The sequence below is a fragment of the Salvelinus fontinalis genome, chromosome 9, assembly GCF_029448725.1.
Source record: "Salvelinus fontinalis isolate EN_2023a chromosome 9, ASM2944872v1, whole genome shotgun sequence".
In the NCBI taxonomy this organism is placed as follows: Eukaryota; Metazoa; Chordata; class Actinopteri; order Salmoniformes; family Salmonidae; genus Salvelinus; species Salvelinus fontinalis.
The window spans coordinates 13668660-13690405 of NC_074673.1; the positions used below are offsets into that span (position 1 = coordinate 13668660).

The 21746-nt window shown below is 42.9% G+C and overlaps 1 protein-coding gene across 1 annotated transcript in view; it reads left to right on the forward strand.

Annotated features, from left to right (window-relative positions):
- The first annotated feature begins 757 nt into the window (after positions 1–757).
- The window catches only part of LOC129862097 (cystic fibrosis transmembrane conductance regulator-like), a 77475-nt gene continuing 56486 nt past the window's right edge, over positions 758–21746 (forward strand). The window contains exons 1-9 of the mRNA XM_055933445.1: positions 758–1051; positions 2180–2290; positions 6526–6637; positions 7532–7747; positions 8013–8102; positions 18141–18304; positions 19119–19244; positions 20242–20359; positions 20623–20751. Coding sequence (XP_055789420.1) covers positions 999–1051; positions 2180–2290; positions 6526–6637; positions 7532–7747; positions 8013–8102; positions 18141–18304; positions 19119–19244; positions 20242–20359; positions 20623–20751 — 1119 coding nt within the window. The 5' untranslated portion in view covers positions 758–998. The remainder of the gene's footprint in view (positions 1052–2179; positions 2291–6525; positions 6638–7531; positions 7748–8012; positions 8103–18140; positions 18305–19118; positions 19245–20241; positions 20360–20622; positions 20752–21746) is intronic.

The window sequence follows — 21746 nt, forward strand, 5'->3', positions numbered from 1 at the left end:
AGGGGCCTTCTTGGTCCCTCCCCCAATTGAGACACCATACAGACTTCTGGACCTCATTAGATTGTTTACAGACATGTCATCACATATTGTCATCACATATTGTCACGTGTAGGAATTTAAACAAATATAAATGGGTAGTGTGAGGGGATAAAATGTTTCCTGTTGCCGATGTGCAGTAGAGGGTTAAAAATCAGATTTATTGAATTTTCCATATGGTCTATATTAAAGGGCACTTAGTTTAATATAACAGGCATTTAAAATTCATTTCGTGGAATGACCCACAAAAAAGATTTAACCTACTTTGTCTTGAATATTCTCCAGACTAACTCTATCATCTAATCTTTTTAGACTAATGTTTTCATCGCTTGAAGCCTCAGGTGATATAACTGGGTTTTCTGAAGGGACACATTCATTCTATAAAATGTATGATATCACATATCCTCCTATTGATTCAAATAATAGGTCACATAATTGCAGAAGAGGTGATTTCCCTGAAACCTGCCTGCTAAAAGTGGTACGCCGTGTAGTAGTTCATGTCTCGGCAAATTGGGGTGCCACAATATGCAACCCGTGTCATTTTTTGCAGAGGCCTGTCAGTATGGAAATGACGCGCTCGGGATCTTTGGCGAGACCATAAATTATTCTCTTGCTAACCACCGTGTTCTCATTGTTAGGATCAAGGAAAGGACAAGACAGCCCATTTGCTGCGGTCAGTGTTGTGCGCTCCGCAGTGTGTGAGAACAGTGAATGCTGATCTGAGAAGTCGGATAGTGCGATAGTGGGTTGGATAGTGGTCGCAGCTCCGGGTTGGGAAGAGACAATTTCACAACAGTGACATCACCTCTGATCTGCGCATTTAGGCTACAATCGGCACAAGGTGGGACAGTCAGAAAAGCACAAGCCCTGGGTTATCCTCGAGAAAAGGGAAGCATAGGGACACAAATGTGAGTGACACAGCGACACAGGTGCAGTGAAATCAAACTGGCGGTGCTCTTAGGATGCAGAAGTCACCCGTGGAAGATGCAAACTTCCTCTCCAAATATTTCTTCTGGTAAGGATTTATATGTTTTCTTCATCTATGTGCCGGCTGATTTGACGCGTAAATGAACCATGGAATGAATTTCTAGACGTGGTTGCCAGATTTGGAGAGCGCACTGTCGTTGAAAGGGGACCAGGTCAGGTCAAGGCAGGTCCCATGAATCTTACTTATTATTTTATAGATGTTTCAATGGTCACTTTTAGGGCAACTATGCACCATAGACAGTTTCTGTGTCCTGTTTTGCTCTGAGAGGAAATTCCAGCAGCCCCTTTGCGCTCCAGTGCGTCACGTGTCGATTGTCCTCCAACTTTCATAATGATTATCTTTGTATGAAATGTGTAATTGATACTAAACATCTTTCGTCATTTTTCAGGCGCGTAAAAGACTTCTACATTGTCATCTTGTAGCCTACAATAGGCCTACTCACCACACGCTTCCTGACATTAGAAAAGCCCATGTCATCCCAAAACTCATTATAATGCACATAGTCTACTCAGGATTGCCTATATATTTTTTAAACAAATAGATATTCAGCTATCTTTTAATTAACTATCTATATAGCTATCTAAGATGCAGTAGGCCTAATTCTCCAGCTACATACACTCTGCTATTTGCTTGCTGTTTGATTTTGTCACCCTATAGATATGACTGGGCGTTTGTTTAATTAATTTATACATTTATCTGTGGTCAACTTCGGGGGACATTGATCTATGTAGGTGCCTCAGAAGCAGGCTATATTCTATATTCTATACACGCTGTATAGCTACTCACTTGTTGTGAGTTTCCCACTACAAAAACTGGTTGAATCAACGTTGTTTACATGTCATTTTAAAATAAGGTTAAATCAACGTGGAAAACTGATTGGATTTGCAAAAAGTCCTCAACATGAGGGAATATTGTATTTTTTTCATCCAACTGTTAACCTAAATCCAATGACATGGCGACATTTTAAATTAAAAAAAAAATAATAATAATGTTGAATTATAATGAATTGATAACTCCATCAAATGTAAATTTATAACAGGACTTTGAAATGATGTCTGTGCTCAGTGGGATAATGTGTTCGCTTGTGTGAGTGGAGAAATGTGATAGGAGTTCATTACCAACCTAACCTCCTATACCCATTTGGTTGTTTTGCAGGTGGACATCTCCACTGTTGAGGAAGGGCTTCAGAAAGAAGTTGGAGTTGACAGATGTTTATAAAGCACCATATTTTGATCTCGCAGACAATCTTTCTGAACGACTAGAAAGGTTTGTATCAGCCAAAGTGCCTCACTTTGTGAAAATGTAAGGCACGGTGGACTCATATTAAATTGATATAACCATTTTATAACTATTATTCTTAATCTAAATCAGAATCACAGATGTGTGCGGCATTGGAAGTTACTAAATACAAAATTAGAAACTAATTGGATTACACACATGTAGGCACATACAGTAGCCTACTTAGAGTACCTATTTTTACTTATGTCTTATAGTTATTAATTTGATTCCAGCCATATGAATGATATAGAACACAAAATATTTTGATAGAGGATTAGCCTCATGCTATATCAATATATCAAATTGAGTGCTCCTGTTGGCATTGTTGTTGGTCCCTTTGTTGTTGTCTTGTTGAGTTGTGAGAGTTGATCATTCATGTTTCTTACTGCCCTTTAAGTGTATTTACTGTAATAACCCCCCATCCATTCCACCGCCCATCCAATGATTGCAATGATTAGCTCAGGAACTGGAAATTCTAGACAGACAACCCCAAACTTAAATATGGGATGGTTTTTCGTTGGAAGTGGACAGACAAACATAAACCTTAGCGTGTCCCAAACAAACACACTGGAAACGGGATGAGTCAGGCTGGGCTCTCTCTCTCTAACGTCCGCCTCTCAATTCAATTCAATGGGCTTTATTGGCATGGGAAACATGTGTTAACATTGCCAAAGCAAGTGAGGTAGATAATATACAAAAATGAAATAAACAATAAAAATTAACAGTAAACATTTTTCAAAACAATAAAGACATTACAAATGTCATATTATGTATATATACAGTGTTGTAACAATGTACAAGTGTTTAAAGTACACAAGGGGAAATAAATAAGCATAAATATGGGTTGTATTTACAATGGTGTTTGTTCTTCACTGGTTGCCCTTTTCTTGTGGCAACAGGTCACAAATCATGCTGCTGTGATGGCACACTATGGAATTTCACCCAGTAGATATGGGAGTTTATCAAAATTGGGTTTGTTTTCGAATTCTTTGTGGATCTGTGTAATCTCTCTCAATCTCACTTTCTCTCCAATCCCTCTGTCCCTTTCTTTCTCTAAGTCTCTCCCCTTTCCCTTTCCCCTCACTGTATGTGCCCTCTCCTCTCCGCTCTGTCCCCGTTATTTAAGAGCAAGTAAATGTCACACCTTTGAGAGGATTGTAGAAAGAACAAAGAAAAAAAGGAAGGATCTTAGGCCACCCGTTAAATGCCGCCCGTGTTTTCGCCCCCGAAACTATGCAAACACAACCCTTCCCCATGATGACCCTGCTGCGGGGGCCCCTATGGGGCGGGGGCAGGGGCAGCGTCACGGTGAAGGGTGCCAGCAGCCCTCTAAATGGGTGTTAAAGTCGACCTTTAAAAGGGCCAGATGCCCGGAGAGTGATAAATGACCGGGTCATTTTTTAAATCTGCCAAATACTGTTGGTAGCTGCATGGGAATTTGAACTTTGCATTGAATTAACAGGTTGGTATGGTCCCTCAATCTATGATGCGCACACGTGTTCTCTTACACTCTCTTTCTCTGTCTCTCTTTCTCTCTCAATCTCTCACTGTTTCTCTCTCTTTCTCTGTCTCTCTTTCTCTCTCAATCTCTCACTGTTTCTCTCTCTTTCTCTGTCTCTCTTTCTCTCTCAATCTCTCACTGTTTCTCTCTCTTTCTCTGTCTCTCTTTCTCTCTCAATCTCTCACTGTTTCTCTCTCTTTCTCTTTCTCTCTCAATCTCTCACTGTTTCTCTATCTTTCTCTGTCTCTCTTTCTCTCTCAATCTCTCACTGTTTCTCTTTCTCTGTCTCTCTTTCTCTCTCAATCTCTCACTGTTTCTCTCTCTTTCTCTGTCTCTCTTTCTCTCTCAATCTCTCACTGTTTCTCTCTTTCTCTGTCTCTCTTTCTCTCTCAATCTCTCACTGTTTCTCTCTCTTTCTCTGTCTCTCTTTCTCTCTCAATCTCTCACTGTTTCTCTCTCTTTCTCTTTCTCTCTCAATCTCTCAATCTCTCACTGTTTCTCTCTCTTTCTCTGTCTCTCTTTCTCTCTCAATCTCTCACTGTTTCTCTCTCTTTCTCTGTCTCTCTTTCTCTCTCAATCTCTCACTGTTTCTCTCTCTTTCTCTTTCTCTCTCAATCTCTCAATCTCTCACTGTTTCTCTCTCTTTCTCTGTCTCTCTTTCTCTCTCAATCTCTCACTGTTTCTCTCTCTTTCTCTGTCTCGCTTTCTCTCTCAATCTCTCACTGTTTCTCTCTCTTTCTCTGTCTCTCTTTGTCTCTCAATCTCTCACTGTTTCTCTCTCTTTCTCTGTCTCTCTTTCTCTCTCAATCTCTCACTGTTTCTCTCTCTTTCTCTTTCTCTCTCAATCTCTCAATCTCTCACTGTTTCTCTCTCTTTCTCTGTCTCTCTTTCTCTCTCAATCTCTCACTGTTTCTCTCTCTTTCTCTGTCTCTCTTTCTCTCTCAATCTCTCACTGTTTCTCTCTCTTTCTCTGTCTCTCTTTCTCTCTCAATCTCTCACTGTTTCTCTCCCTTTCTCTTTCTCTGTCTCTCTTTCTCTCTTAATCTCTCACTGTTTCTCTCTCTTTCTCTGTCTCTCTTTCTCTCTCAATCTCTCACTGTTTCTCTCTCTTTCTCTTTCTCTCTCAATCTCTCACTGTTTCTCTATCTTTCTCTGTCTCTCTTTCTCTCTCAATCTCTCACTGTTTCTCTCTCTTTCTCTGTCTCTCTTTCTCTCTCAATCTCTCACTGTTTCTCTCTCTTTCTCTGTCTCTCTTTCTCTCTCAATCTCTCACTGTTTCTCTCTTTCTCTGTCTCTCTTTCTCTCTCAATCTCTCACTGTTTCTCTCTCTTTCTCTGTCTCTCTTTCTCTCTCAATCTCTCACTGTTTCTCTCTCTTTCTCTGTCTCTCTTTCTCTCTCAATCGCTCACTGTTTCTCTCTCTTTCTCTGTCTCTCTTTCTCTCTCAATCTCTCACTATTTCTCTATCTTTCTCTTTCTCTCTCAATCTCTCAATCTCTCACTGTTTCTCTCTCTTTCTCTGTCTCTCTTTCTCTCTCAATCTCTCACTGTTTCTCTCTCTTTCTCTGTCTCGCTTTCTCTCTCAATCTCTCACTGTTTCTCTCTCTTTCTCTGTCTCTCTTTCTCTCTCAATCTCTCACTGTTTCTCTCTCTTTCTCTGTCTCTCTTTCTCTCTCAATCTCTCACTGTTTCTCTCTCTTTCTCTTTCTCTCTCAATCTCTCAATCTCTCACTGTTTCTCTCTCTTTCTCTGTCTCTCTTTCTCTCTCAATCTCTCACTGTTTCTCTCTCTTTCTCTGTCTCTCTTTCTCTCTCAATCTCTCACTGTTTCTCTCTCTTTCTCTGTCTCTCTTTCTCTCTCAATCTCTCACTGTTTCTCTCTTTCTCTGTCTCTCTTTCTCTCTCAATCTCTCACTGTTTCTCTCTCTTTCTCTGTCTCTCTTTCTCTCTCAATCTCTCACTATTTCTCTCTCTTTCTCTTTCTCTCTCAATCTCTCAATCTCTCAATCTCTCACTGTTTCTCTCTCTTTCTCTTTCTCTCTCAATCTCTCAATCTCTCACTGTTTCTCTCTCTTTCTCTGTCTCTCTTTCTCTCTCAATCTCTCACTGTTTCTCTCTCTTTCTCTGTCTCTTTCTCTCTCAATCTCTCACTGTTTCTCTCTCTTTCTCTGTCTCGCTTTCTCTCTCAATCTCTCACTGTTTCTCTCTCTTTCTCTGTCTCTCTTTCTCTCTCAATCTCTCACTGTTTCTCTCTCTTTCTCTGTCTCTCTTTCTCTGTCTATCTCTCTCTCTCAATCTCTCACTCTCTTGCTCTGTCTCTCTCACTCTCTCACTCTCTCACTCTCTCTCTCTCTCTCTCTCTCTCTCTCTCTCTCTCTCTCTCTCAATCTCTCTCTCGCTCTCTCACTTTCTCTCTCTCTTTCTCTGTCTCTCTTTCTCAATCTCTTACTATGTCTCTATCTATCTCTCTCTCTCAATCTCTCTCTCCTTCTCTCACACATTTTCACATTTTTTCCTCCTCCATTTTTCTTATAAATGTTGTCATCTTTTTCTCTTTCCTCTTGTTCTCCCTCGTTTGTTAAGGTCTCTGCACTCCGTTTAATAAATTAACAAAATCACCCAGGTTATACACCAGTGCCCTGAACAATGTGCCCCTACTTTTACTGTTAGCTAATGTGTGTGTTTTTAAACCGTTTCTAACTCCTCTGGTCTATGTTCTTGTAGAGAATGGGATCGAGAAGTGGCATCGGCCAAGAAGAAGCCTCGGCTCCTGCGGGCGCTCTCCCGTTGTTTCCTCTGGCCTTTTGTGTTCTACGGAATCCTGCTGTACTTTGGGGTGAGTCCATCTCTCCGCGTAAAGCACAGTTGGCCAACGTTTACCTGGAGAGGCTGCAGTTTAACAGTCTATTTGATCAGGTGTGTTGGAGCTGGGCTGGAGCAAAAGCCTGCACACATTGTGGGCACCGGAGTTTGCCACGTTTGTTAAAAAAGCCTCCATACTTTATTAGTACGATACCAGATGATGAATCACTTTGTATTTAAAATGTAGGTCACTGTTTGGTTCTTATTATAGTGTTATTTCACCCAGCACCTAAGTATACTGTGATACGCACATGACAATATCTCGCATATGAGAACATGTCATGTATTGTGACAGCAGACGTGTTATACCATTGCTAGGGTTGTGTGTGTGATCAATTCCATTTAAATTCAGGAGGGAAATGGAAATTTCCAATTAAATATATATTTTTTTTAAAGCGCCCATTTATTGTCAATGAGGAGTTGACAAGGAGTTCAAATTCACTTCCTAAATTGATGGAGGGAGTTGGAACTGGAATGGAACTGACCTCAACCCAACCCAGGCTGGCTGTTAGCCTGTTCTGTCCTGTACGTGTGTGTTACTTACTACTGAATTAGTGGCATGACCAGAGTATTGAGAAGATGCATGTGTCACTGCAGTGTGAGTATCCCAGTGTCCCCGGCTCGGAGAGGAAGCTGACGTCAGTAGCAGGTCTTGCGTAACCTAGTGGTGTGGGATGTTCCCCGTGGAACCTTCTAGGAATGCCCATCAGTTCAGTTCAGAGTTGATTGGAAATAAGACTAGAGGTATCAGCAAGGTACATCATTAAGACAATGATATCAAACTGCCACTAAATTGTATTTTGTAGGATAGATTCTGAACTCTTTACATCAACGTCTCTGGATGTTGTTTTTTTCTCTTTTCTTACAGGAGGCGTCGAAGACAGTGCAGCCCCAGCTCCTGGGTCGTATAATCGGCTCGTTTGACCCCATCCATGCCCCTGAGCGGGAGCAGGGTTACTACCTAGCCCTGGGTCTCTGTCTTCTCTTCACTGCTCGCTTCCTGCTCCTGCAGCCAGCCATCTTTGGACTGCACCACCTGGGCATGCAGATACGCATCGCTCTCTTCAGCCTCATCTATAAGAAGGTGTGGGGGGGGGGGTTGTGTGGGCAGGGTGTGGGGGGGGGTTGTGTGGGCAGGGTGTGGGGGGGGGGGGGGGGGGGCATATCTTTGGCATGCCACCACCTTGGCAGGCATGAAGATCTACATTGCCCACTTCAGTGTAGCTGACTCTTGTGTGAGGGTCGGGCTGTGTGGCTGCCACACCCTCTTAGTGTCACACTGCAGCCTCTCCTGCTTCAGCTTTTTAACCCTTTGTGTCTGTCCTAACCCCTGACCTTTGACACTTCAGACTCTGAAGCTGTCCAGCCGGGTCCTGGACAAGATCAGCACAGGTCAGCTGGTCAGCCTGATGTCAGCCCACCTCAACAAACTGGATGAGGTAAGAACCACCCAACTCATCTGCTGTACTAACCCTAACCTCAACCTCAATAATCTCAATGAGAACTAAGGACCTAAGTAATCTACTTTTTAACTGTCAGTTTACCAGGTTAGTCGACTGAGAATGCATTCTCCTCTATAACAATGATGTCAAGAAGAGCATTGTCTTATGTCAGAAAGCGTGATTTTCTTCACCGTTGCATAAGAGTGACGAAACGTGTCAGAAGACAATGGGGGAAAAGTTTCAGTGGTGAAAAGGTGGGGGATTTGAATGAGCCAGTTAGTTAGGGGATAGTTAGGTGGCCATGGTGGTATGAGGGGACCAGGTTGAAGGGGCCAGGTTGGGCCAGTATACTGTAGTCAAGGGCAGGAATGACATTTTGCAATCTCAACTACTTTGAATCATTGTTGCATCGTCATCCAAACACCAAGCTATGCTTTCTACGAATTGAGACACCACAACTCTAGCTGTGCTCCCAGGAATATCTCCCAATTGAACTATGTGGTAACAAACAAACTGCAGCATGGGCCGAATCCCAGCTCGAGATACATACGCAGCCAGGCAACTCCGACCTCCCTGTAAAATCATACATCATGCAGATGTCAATGAGAGAAGGACGTAAAAAATGTGAGTCACACTCCAAGCACATTTCTCCACTCCGGTTAGGCTTGGGCATGAGTCCTATGTCAGTGCTCAGTGGTGGAAAACAAGTGAAGCCAGCCATTTGTCAAGCCAACATGGGATGAGAGGGGTGTGTAATTTAGCCGTAGCTAGGATAGTGAAGGCTGAACGTTAGGAGTCCTAGAGCAGGGGTGTTGAATGTCAATACACTTTGCTACCTGCTCCTAGGCAATTATCACCTGGATTGGATGTGGCTTCAAACTCTCACTTGTTCCCAAGCTCTCTCTTCTCCTCTCTTGTGGCTTAGCCCAAAGCTATCTCTACCAACTAGTTTACATTGCCAAGCCCTACCATCTAACCTTTTCGGATAAAGGGGTAGACGGTTAACAATTGAATTGATTTCGGGCACTCTGAAACAAATCTCACATGTGCGCAGGCCAGTTAGATTGTATTGTTTTATTCAACTTCATATTCATCATCTCCAGCACCACCCCAACATCAACATATGTGACCCACCGTCTCTTTTCAGTCTTATGTCCTACAATTTGAAATTGTGTTGTTTTACATTGGATAAAAGTACAGACTCAGATCTTCAAAATGGCGTATCATACACTGTCGTTAGAGGAAACATGGGGAAGTAATGCTGCCAATTTAGAAGAAAAAGACATTCAAACGTTTAGATTTTCACACTTGCTCTACATCAATCCTTGGGAATCATATTGAATATTTAGAAAAGGAATAATTTCAAAAAATTGCCAACATGGATTCTCTGAACATTATTTCACCAAGTTCCCAGATTAGCCAAACCAAAAATGGTTGTATAATAAAGTTAACCTTCACATTGATCAGCTACAGTGCTGTTCTTTGTTTATGCCCATTTAGCATCATTTTCTCTAGTAGCCTACAATTAGGAAAAATGTAAAACACATAAAGGCTTACCTAGTGTCACGTTCCTGACCTATTTCTGTTAGTTTGTTGTATGTGTTAGTTGGTCAGGACGTGAGTTTGGGTGGGCATTCTATGTTTTCTGTTTCTATGTTGGTTTAGGGTTGCCTGGTATGGCTCTTAATTAGAGGCAGGTGTTTGGCGTTCCTCTAATTGAGAGTCATATTTAGGTAGGTTGTTTCACAGTGTTCGTTGTGGGTGGTTGTCTCCTGTGTCAGTGTTTGTCGCACCATACGGGACTGTTCGGTTTGTTTTTGTACATCGTTATTTTGTGTAGTCTTTTTTTTCCCTGTTCGTGCGTTCTTCGTGTTTATGTGAGTTCGTCGTCCAGGTCTGTCTACACCGTTTGTTGTTTTGTTAGTTTATAGCCGAGTTCGTGTTTTCGTGTTTTCTTTAAATAAATTATGTGTTCACAACCCGCTGCGCCTTGGTTCCATCACTACTCCTCCTTTTCGGTTGAAGAGGAGGAGGACCACCGTTACACCTAGACCTAGGCCTATATAGTTCAAATGGCGCCGGAATAAATGGCAGCAGTTTTACGGGCGCCCAACCAATTGTGCTATTATGTGTTTTTTTCTTGCGTTGTTCTTAACTTATTTTGAACATAATGTTTCTGCAACCATATCTTACGGCAAAAAAGAGCTTCTGGATATCATGACAACGATCACTCACCTCGGATTGGACGAAGATTTTTTCTACAACAAGCAGAACGCACAGGACATTCACCAAACACCCGACAGGGCCGACATCCCCGTTATTTGCAAGAGGAAGCGATGCAGGTACAGAGACGCAGGTACAGGGGACAAAGAGCCGATGGCTTGTGAGGACCCGCAGAAGGCGAGTGGGAAAGCTGCCGTTACCGTCAATACTACTCGCCAACGTGCATTCATTGGACAATAAATTAGACGAGGTACGACCACGACTATTACCTACCAACGGGACATCAAAAACTGTAATATCCTATGTTTCACGAAATTGTGGCTGAATGATGACATGGATAATCAGCTAGCGGGATACATGCTGCCCCGGCAAGATAGAACAGCACTCCGGTAAGACAAGGGGGGGGCGGTCTGTGCATATTTGTAAAAAACTGCTCGTGCACGAAATCTAAGGCAGTCTCTAGATTTTGCTCACCTGAAATAGAGTATATTGTGATAAATTGCAGGCCACACTACTTGCCTAGAGAGTTTTCAGCTATACTTTTCGCGGCTGTTTATTTACCACCACAGACAGAAGCTGGCACTAAGACAATAATTGGATAGCGGTATAAAGAAATAGGGAAATAGGAAACCACTCACCCAGAGGCGGCGCTCCTAGTGGCCGGAGACTTTAATGCAGGGAAACTTAAATCAGAACTACCAAATTTCTATCAACGTGTTAAATGTGCAACCAGAGGGAAAGAAGTTCTAGATCACCTGTACTCCACACACAGAGACGCGTACAAAGCTATCCCTCGCCCTACATTTGGTAAATCCAACCACAATTCTACCCTCCTGATTCCTGCTTACAAGCAAAAATTAAAGCAGGAAGCACCAGTGACTCGGTCTATAAAAAAGTGGTCAGATGAAGCAGATGCTAAACTACAGGACTGTTTTGCTATCACAGACTGGAACATGTTCCGGGATTCTTCCGATGGCATTGAGGAGTACACCCCATCAGTCACTGGATTTATCAATAAGTACATTGAGGAGGACGTCGTCCCCACAGTGGCTGTACGTACATACCCCAACCAGAAGCCATGGATTACAGGCAACATTCGCACTGAGCTAAAGGGTAGGGCTGCCGCTTTCAAGGTGCGGGACTCTAACCCGGAAGCTTACAAGAAATCCTGCTATGCCCTGCAACGAACCATCAAACAGGCAAAGCGTCAATACAGGGCTAAGATTGAATCATACTACACCGGCTCCGACGCTCGTCTTATGTGGCAGGGCTTGCAAACTATTACAGACTACAAACGGAAGCACAGCCGCGAGCTGCCCTGTGACACGAGCCTACCAGACGAGCTAGATCACTTCTATGCTCGCGTCGAGACAAGCAACACTGAGGCATGCATGAGAGCATCAGCAGTTCCGGACGACTGTGTGATCACACTGTGTGATCATGCGGGGCCAGATGGATTACCAGGACGTGTGCTCCGGGCATGTGCTGACCAACTGGCAGGTGTTTTCACTGACATTTTCAACATGTCCCTGATTGAGTCTGTAATAGCAACATGTTTCAAGCAGACCACCATAGTCCCTGTGCCCAAGAACACAAAGGCAACCTGCCTAAATGACTACAGACCCGTAGCACTCACGTCCGTAGTCATGAAGTGCTTTGAAAGGCTGGTAATCGCTCCCATCAACACCATTATCCCAGAAACCCTAGACCCACTCCAATTTGCATACCGCCCAAACAGATGATGCAATCTCTATTGCACTCCACACTGCCCTTTCCCACCTGGACAAAAGGAACACTTATGTGAGAATGCTATTAATTGACTTCAACAACATAGTGCCCTCAAAGCTCATCACTAAGTTAAGGATCATGGGACTAAACACCTCCCTCTGCAACTGGATCCTGGACTTCCTGACGGGCCGCCCCCAGGTGGTGAGGGTAGGTAGCAACACATCTGCCACACTGATCCTCAACACTGGATCTCTCCAGGGGTGCCTGCTCAGTCCCCTCCTGTACTCCCTGTTCACCCACGACTGCATGGCCAGGCACGACTCCAACACCATCATTAAGTTTGCAGACGCAAAACAGTGGTAGGCCTGATCACCGACAACGACGAGACAGCCTATAGGGAGGAGGTGAGAGACCTGGCCATGTGGTGCCAGAATAACAACCTATCCCTCAACGTAACCAAGACTAAGGAGATGATTGTGGACTACAGGAAAAGGAGGACCGAGCACGCCCCCATTCTCATCGACAGGGCTGTTGTGGAGCAGGTTGAGAGCTTCAAGTTCCTTGGCGTTCACATCAAAACAAACTAGAATGGTTCAAAGCACACCAAGACAGTCGTGAAGAGGGCACGACAAAGCCTATTCCCCCTCAGGAAACTAAAAAGATTTGGCATTGTTCCTAAGATCCTCAAAAGGTTCTACAGCTGCAACATCGAGAGCATCCTGACTGGTTGCATCACTGCCTGGTACGGCAATTGCTCGGCCTCCAACCGCAAGGCACTACAGAGGGTAGTGCGTACGGCCCAGTACATCACTGGGGCTAAGCTGCCTGCCATCCAGGACCTCTACACCAGGCGGTGTCAGAGTAAGGCCCTAAAAATTGTCAAAGACCCCAGCCACCCCAGTCATCGACTGTTCTCTCTACACCGCATGGCAAGCGGTACCGGAGCGCCAAGTCTAGGACAAAACGTCTTCTCAACAGTTTTTTCCCCCAAGCCATAAGACTCCTGAACAGGTAATCAAATGGCTACCCGGACTATTTGCATTGTTCCACCCCCCAACCCCTCTTTTATGTTGCTGCTACTCTCTGTTTATCATATATGCATTTTATTTATTTATTTTATTTTATTTTACCGTTATTTTACCAGGTAAGTTGACTGAGAACACGTTCTCATTTGCAGCAACGACCTGGGGAATAGTTACAGGGGAGAGGAGGGGGATGAATGAGCCAATTGTAAACTGGGGATTATTAGGTGACCATGATGGTTTGAGGGCCAGATTGGGAATTTAGTCAGATTGGGAATGCATAGTCACTTTAACTATACATTCATGTAAATACTACTTCAATACCAGTGCTCCCGCACATTGGCTAACCGGGCTATCTGCATTGTGTCCCGCCACCCACCACCCGCCAACCCCTCTTTTACGCTACTGCTACTCTCTGTTCATCATATATGCATAGTCACTTTAACCATTTCTACATGTACATACTACCTCAATCAGCCTGACTAACCTGTGTCTGTATGTAGCCTCGCTACTTTTATAGCCTCGCTACTGTATATATTCTATGTATGTATTTTAACTGACAGTATTTAATTTAACTAACAGTATGTAATTTAACTGACAGTATGTAGTTTAACGGACCATGTGCTGTTTAACTGACAGTATGTAGTTTAACTGACAGTATGTAGTTTAACTGACAGTATGTAGTATAACTGACAGTATGTAGTTTAACTGACAGTATGTAGTTTAACCGACAGTATGTAGTATAATCCTGTTGGGGATGGGGGCGCTGTTTAGACTATTTATGCTAATTGGGTAATTTTTGAAACGGCTTCCCACAAAATCCTTGATCGTACAATATGCATATTATTGTTATTATTGGATAGAAAACAGTCTATATTTTCTATAGGAGTTGAAATTTTGTCTCTAAGTGGAACAGAGCCCATTCTACAGCAATTTCCCTGACATGGATTCAGATTTCAGAAATGTTGGCCACTGTTCTGAAGTCAGTTAAAAGGGCACTGATATTGCTATGACTATACGGACACTTCTTACGTCTTCCCCTGGATGCCTTTACGTGATGACGATTCCAATGGGGTCGATTGCGCGTTCACAGGCCCTACAAATGAAAAAACCCTGAGGCTAGTCATTCTTTTGGAGCTGCGTCATGCGCCTAGAGGACACCGGCCCGCACCTGTTCCAAGCATTAGTGAAGGGGGTAATATTACTCGGGTCATGTTTCTACTCGTTATGGGAGTTAAAAACATCATAAGGTAGTTAATTTAAAGCGTTTTATAGCAATTTATATCCGTTTAGTGCGATTTTGGGACATTTATTTTTGCAACGATGTGAATAGTTGGGCACGCTTTTCAGTTCATTCCGAACGCAGTTGGCATTTCCACATGGCAAGAGGACAGCTTTCCACCAAAAGACGATTGCTCCCAAGAAAGGATCCTTTGCCCAAGATACTGATGGAAGAACAGCTCAAGGTAGGACATTTTTATTATGATAAATCGTGTTTCTGTCGAAACATTTTAGTGGCTTAGGACGCCATGTTTTTTGACGTAGCTTCGCTTGGCGCAAACTGTATTGAAAAGTAAGGATAAATTAAAAAATGTTATTCCGCAATTGTATTAAGAATTAAATTGTCTATCAATCCCTGTCCACCCTATATTTTTTAGTCACGTTTATGAGTATTTATGTATAAGAGTAGATCACTGTCTAAGTGGCGCAAGGACTTTTTCTGACCAGCTTGTCTACATTTCACATTGTCTAACCATGATTTTGGTGGCTAAATATAAACATTTGCGATCAAACTCTATATGGATTGTGTAATATGATGTTACAGGAGTGTCATCGGAAGAATTCTGAGAAGGTTAGTGAAAAAATTAATATCTTTTGGCGATGTTGACTTTTATCGCTCACTTTGGCTAGAATCAATGCTGGGCTGCTATGTGCTATGTGCTATGCTAATATAACGATTTATTGTGTTTTCGCTGTAAGACACTTAGAAAATCTGAAATATTGTCTGTATTCACAGGATCTGTGTCTTTCGATTCGTGTATGCTGTGTATTTTTACGAAATGTTTGATGATTAGTAAGTAGGTAAACACGTTGCTCTAAGTAGTTTTTCTATTCCATTTGTGACGGTGGGTGCAATTGTAACCTATGCCATCTACCTGAAATATGCACTTTTTTCTAACAAAACCTATCCCATACCATAAATATGTTATCAGACTGTCATCTGATGAGTTTTTTTGTTGGTTAGGGGCTATAAATATCTTAGTTTAGCCGAATTGGTGATGGCTACTGGTGTTGGTGGACAAATAAAAGATGGTGGATTATGCTAATGTGTTTTTAGGTAATAGATGTACATCTTTACATATTGTGTCTTCCCTGTAAAACATTTTAAAAATCGGACAAGTTGACTGGATTCACAAGATCTGTGTCTTTCATTAGCTGTATTGGACTTTAATGTGTGAAAGTTAAATATTTTAAAAAAATATTTTTTTTGAATTTCGCGGCACTGGTTTTTCAGTGGGGGGGGGGGGGGTGTGCCGCTAGCGCCACGCTGATCCTAGACAGGATAACTGACAGTATGTAGTTTAACTGACAGTATGTAATTTAACTGACAGTATGCTGTTTAACTGACAGTATGTAGTTTAACTGACAGTATGTAATTTAACTGACAGTATGTAATTTAACTGACAGTATGTAGTTTAACTGACAGTATGTAGTTTAACTGACAGTATGTAATTTAACTGACGTTATGTAGTATAACTGACAGTATGTAGTTTAACTGACAGTATGTAATTTAACTGACAGTATGTAGTTTAACTGACAGTATGTAGTTTAGCCGACAGTATGTAGTTTAACTGACAGTATGTGGTTTAGCCGACAGTATGTATTTTAACTGACAGTATGTAGTTTAACTGACAGTATGCTGTTTAACTGACAGTATGCTGTTTAACTGACAGTATGTAGTATAACTGACAGTATGCTGTTTAACTGACAGTATGTGATTTAACTGACAGTATGTAGTATAACTGACAGTATGCTGTTTAACTGACAGTATGTGATTTAACTGACAGTATGTAGTATAACTGACAGTATGCTGTTTAACTGACAGTATGTGATTTAACTGACAGTATGTAGTTTAACTGACAGTATGTAGTTTAGCCTACAGTATGTCTCTCCACACTTCTCAAGGAATGTTTTAAACAGCGATATTCAACTGGGGGTCTGCAGGGGGTCAACAGGGGGTCTGCAGGGGGTCAACAGGGGGTCTGCAGGGGGTCAACCGGTGATCTGCAGGGGTGTGCGGGAAAAAATAAGAAAATACATTATTTTATTTTATTTATTTTATTATTTCAATGTTTTCATGAATATCACTAACAGCAACAGAATAAACAAAATTGTATTACATACCTAGAGTAGAAAATAGGATAATATTTTCTCTCTAATCATGTCAACTTTATTTATTTACTTCTAATATTGAGCTAGTTACACTCACTGGAGCTAATTACACTCACTGGAGCTAATTACACTCACTGGAACTAATTACACTCACTAGAGCTAGTTACACTCACTGGAACTAGTTACACTCACTGGAACTAGTTACACTCACTGGAACTAGTTACACTCACTGGAGCTAGTTACACTCACTGGAACTAGTTACACTCACTGGAACTGATTACACTCACTGGAGCTGATTACACTCACTGGAGCTAGTTACACTCACTGGAGCGAATTACACTCACTGGAGCTAGTTACACTCACTGGAGCGAATTACACTCACTAGAGCTAATTACAGTCACTGGAACTAGTTACTGTCACTGGAACTAGTTACACTCACTGGAGCTAGTTACACTCACTGGAACTAGTTACACTCACTGGAACTAGTTACACTCACTGGAGCTAGTTACACTCACTGGAACTAGTTACACTCACTGGAACTAGTTACACTCACTGGAGCTAGTTACACTCACTGGAGCTGATTACACTCACTGGAGCTAGTTACACTCACTGGAGCGAATTACACTCACTGGAGCTAGTTACACTCACTGGAGCGAATTACACTCACTGGAGCTAATTACACTCACTGGAGCTAGTTACACTCACTGGAACTAGTTACACTCACTGGAGCTAATTACACTCACTGGAGCTAGTTACACTCACTGGAACTAGTTACACTCACTGGCACTAGTTACACTCACTGGAACTAGTTACACTCACTGGCACTAGTTACACTCCCTGGAGCTAGTTACACTCACTGGCACTAGTTACTCTCACTGGAGCTAATTACACTCACTGGCACTAGTTACACTCACTGGCACTAGTTACACTCACTGGAACTAGTTACACTCACTGGAACTAGTTACACTCACTGGCACTAGTTACACTCACTGGAGCTAATTACAGTCACTGGAGCGAATTACACTCACTGGAGCTAATTACACTCACTGGAGCTAATTACACTCACTGGAGCTAGTTACACTCACTGGAGCTGATTACACTCACTGGCGCTAGTTACACTCACTGGAGCTAATTACAGTCACTGGAGCTGATTACACTCACTGGAGCTGATTACACTCACTGGAGCTAATTACACCCACTGGAGCTAATTACACTCACTGGAGCTAGTTACACTCACTGGAACTAGTTACACTCACTGGAGCTAATTACAGTCACTGGAGCTAATTACACCCACTGGAGCTAATTACACCCACTGGAGCTAATTACACTCACTGGAGCTAGTTACACTCACTGGAACTAGTTACACTCACTGGCACTAGTTACACTCACTGGAGCTAATTACAGTCACTGGAGCTAGTTACACTCACTGGAACTAGTTACACTCACTGGAGCTAATTACAGTCACTGGAGCTAATTACACTCACTGGAGCTAATTATTTATTTTTGTTGTGGTTGTGCTTGTGTGTGTGTGTGTGTGTGTGTGTGTGTGTGTGTGTGTGTGTGTGTGTGTGTGTGTGTGTGTGTGTGTGTGTGTGAGTGTGTTCTGTGTACATATACATGTTACTGCGTGTGTCTTCTCTTCATACATTCATGTGTATGTGTGTTGCAGAGTCTTGGCCTGGCACACTTTGTGTGGATCACCCCTCTGCAGTGCATCCTGTGTGTGGGGTTGATCTGGGAGCTGATCGAGGTGAATGGTTTCTGTGCCTTGGCTGCCCTCACCCTGCTGGGCATCATACAGGCCTGCCTCTCTCAGAAGATGGGGCCTCACAGGTGGGTACTGGACTGTACAGGGGTTCACACACACACACACACGCACACGCACACGCACGCACACACACACACACACACACACACACACACACACACACACACACACACACACACACACACACACACACACACACACACACACACACACACACTGTGCCCTCTAGATGGGTCGGACAGGTAGCTCTGATCTCCGCCACTGATCTCATCTTACCCACATAGAACAGAACGGCATGGCCTGTGCCCCTGAGAAATGTCAACAAAGTGGGAAACACTGCCTATTCAGACGGGCACAACTTTCACTGTTCCACACAAAACTCTTTGATCCACAAATACATCTTGTTAATTAACATCCAAACCTGTTAAGTCTTGATGTTTATGTTCTCAGCCATCTCTCTGAAGTTGAAAAGTCTCATTAATTGTATCAATATGGTGTGTGTGTCTTATTCTGTGTGTGTGTGTCTTATTCTTTTTTATTTTTTTTTATTTTTTTTTATTTTTTTATTGAACACACACAAGAAGGGTGTATAGGTATAAAAGACAGGTATACAATTCTTATCTAAACATAAAAGAGCAGACAGAAACAAAAAGACCCAGAGTTCTGGGTACAAAACAAATTACCAAACAAGACATACGTAACAAGGACAGGTAGAAAGAAAGAGGGTAGATGTCACCCCCCACTTCTTCCTGTGTGTCTTATTCTGTGTGTGTGTGTGTGTGTGTGTGCGTACGTGAGTCTAATATGTTTGTTTGTGTGTGTGTGTCTTTCTGTGTGTGTGTGTGTGTGTGTGTGGGGGGGGGGGGGTCCTATGATCAGGCAGAAAAGAGCAGGGTTAATCAGCAGGCGTCTGGCTCTGACCTCAGAGATCGTAGAGAACATCCACTCAGTGAAGGCCTACGGCTGGGAGGAGGTGATGGAGACCATCATCAAGAACATCAGACAGTAAGACACACACAAAACACTCCATGACCTAACTATAACCTAATACTGTACATAAACAGAGACAAGTGATCTTACAAGCATTAACCACTGGGTGGTTCCAGCCCTGAATACTGATTGGCTGACAGCCATTGTATATCAGACCGTATACCATGGGTATGACAAAACATTTATTTTTACTGCTGTAATTACGTTGGTAACCCGTTTATAATAGCAATAAGGCACCTCAGGGGTTTCCCTATAGCTCTGGGATTGTTGCCTTGAACATTTAAGCAATAAGGCACGGGGGGGGATATGGCCAATATATCTCGGCTAATGGCTGTATCCAGGCACTCCGCGATGCGTCTTGCCTAAGAACAGCCCTTAGCCGTGGTATATTGGCCATATACCACACCCCCCCCCCCCCCCGTGCCTTATTGCTTAAATGTTCAAGGCAACAATCCCAGAGCTATAGGGAAAGTGGTCATGCTTTGACTCTGTTGTAATACTCTGACGTGACAAGTCATGTTAGCAACAAGAACCCATCTATCTAAGATCTTCTTGGAACTAAAAACTGTTAGTTTAGATAGATGATCTGTGACTCTCATTAATGAGATCCCCATCAAGATAATTTCGCTTCAATTCCTTTAAATATGACTCAAAGCTCAAAGGAAGCATTAATTGCGCTCTATGATCATAACACATGACTTTCACAAACAAAGCCAATCAGAGCAACAATCCTGCAGTGTGTAGTCCAGTCAATCAATGGAGAGCTCCATCCTTGATGTGTTATGTTTTTTGGTTATACAGTCCTTGAGTAAATTGCCAATGTTCAATGTTTAATCCCTGTCTGATTTGGGAGAATGTGGGGCTAAATCCAGAATGACATTTCCCTGTGGCTGTTTGTCCACCTATTTATGCCGTCAAGTACGTGACAGGACATCTTGTAACCTTGTCTAGGCAGACTGTGACGTAAATATGGTCCCCCACCCCCCCACCTCTCCTCTCTCCCCCCTCCCAGGGATGAGATGACGCTGACGAGGAAGATTGGTTCTCTGCGGTACTTCTACAGCGCCTCCTACTTCTTCTCTGCCATCCTAGTCATTGTGTCAGCTATCGTGCCCCACGCCCTCAGCAAGGTACTTTCCCCACTGGTCTATATATATTTATTTAAAATCTAATTGACTTATGATGTTTTTGATGTTGTGAGTATTTGTTTTGTGTTTGTTTTGTTGACAAAGAATGACAAAATACCTTTTCTTATCTGTTTTACTACAAAACACACACTTTTCACATACGTAGACACTGGTATTGTGCTGGATATAATGAATATGAGGTAAAACATCTGTGAAATACTTCTATTGGGGATGAATAAAGTACAATCTGAATGGGGTCTATCCAGGGCATCATCCTGAGAAGTATCTTCACCACTGCCTCTTACCTCATGGTGCTCCGTATGACCCTCACCAGACAGCTGCCCGGCTCCATACAGATGTGGTACGACACCCTGGCGCTGGTCACAAAGATAGAGGTGAGGCGGTTATGCATACTTGGGCATGGGAGGAAAAGAAAAGGGAGAGGGATGGGGGGGGGGGAGTGGGGAAATGGATGGGGGGAGGACAGGGGGAAGGGAAAGGGATGGATGGGGTTTCAAAGTTCCATTCAGATGCGGTACAGTACGCTAGAACTTTGGGTCATCGTCGAAGTGGGAATTTAACTTTGGTAGAGTCTGATAGAGGGCTGGAATAGTTGGGAGTTGGGTTGGAGAAGCACATGTTGTAGTCATGTTGTAGTCTGTATATAATGTGTATAATGTACATTTGCATGTGGAATGTACAGACTTGTGGAAGTGGAGGGGAAATGAGTGCTTGTTAACATAGGTTAATGACAACTCTGTTTTTGTCATTGTCAACTCTTGTTTTGTCAGTGTCCCCGAAGGTAATGTCAGTGTCCCCGAAGGTTATGTCACTGTCCCCTGAAGGTTATGTCAGTGTCCCTGAAGGCTATGGTACTGTCCCTGAAGGTTGTGTCAGTGTCCCTGAAGGCTATGGTACTGTCCCTGAAGGCTATGGTACTGTCCCTGGAGGTTACGGCACTGTCCCTGGAGGTTATGGCACTGTCCCTGAAGGTTATGTCAGTGCAGTGTCCCTGAAGGTTATGTCAGTGTCCCTGAAGGTTATGTCACTGTCCCTGAAGGTTGTGTCAGTGTCCCTGAAGGTTATGTCAGTGTCCCTGAAGGTTATGTCACTGTCCCTGAAGGTTGTGTCAGTGTCCCTGAAGGTTATGTCAGTGTCCCCGACAGTTATGTCAGTTTTGGTGATTTTTTTGTCAGTATCTGAAGCATCTGTATCTGTATCTGAAGACTCATAGGAATTGGCACAAACACACGGATCAGTGTTTCCCCTATATTCATTTAGCAGCGGCTATTTAATTTTTTATTTTTTTTATTTTTTTCCCTGAAGGTTATGTCACTGTCCCTGAAGGTTATGTCAGTGTCCCTGAAGGTTATGTCAGTGTCCCTGAAGG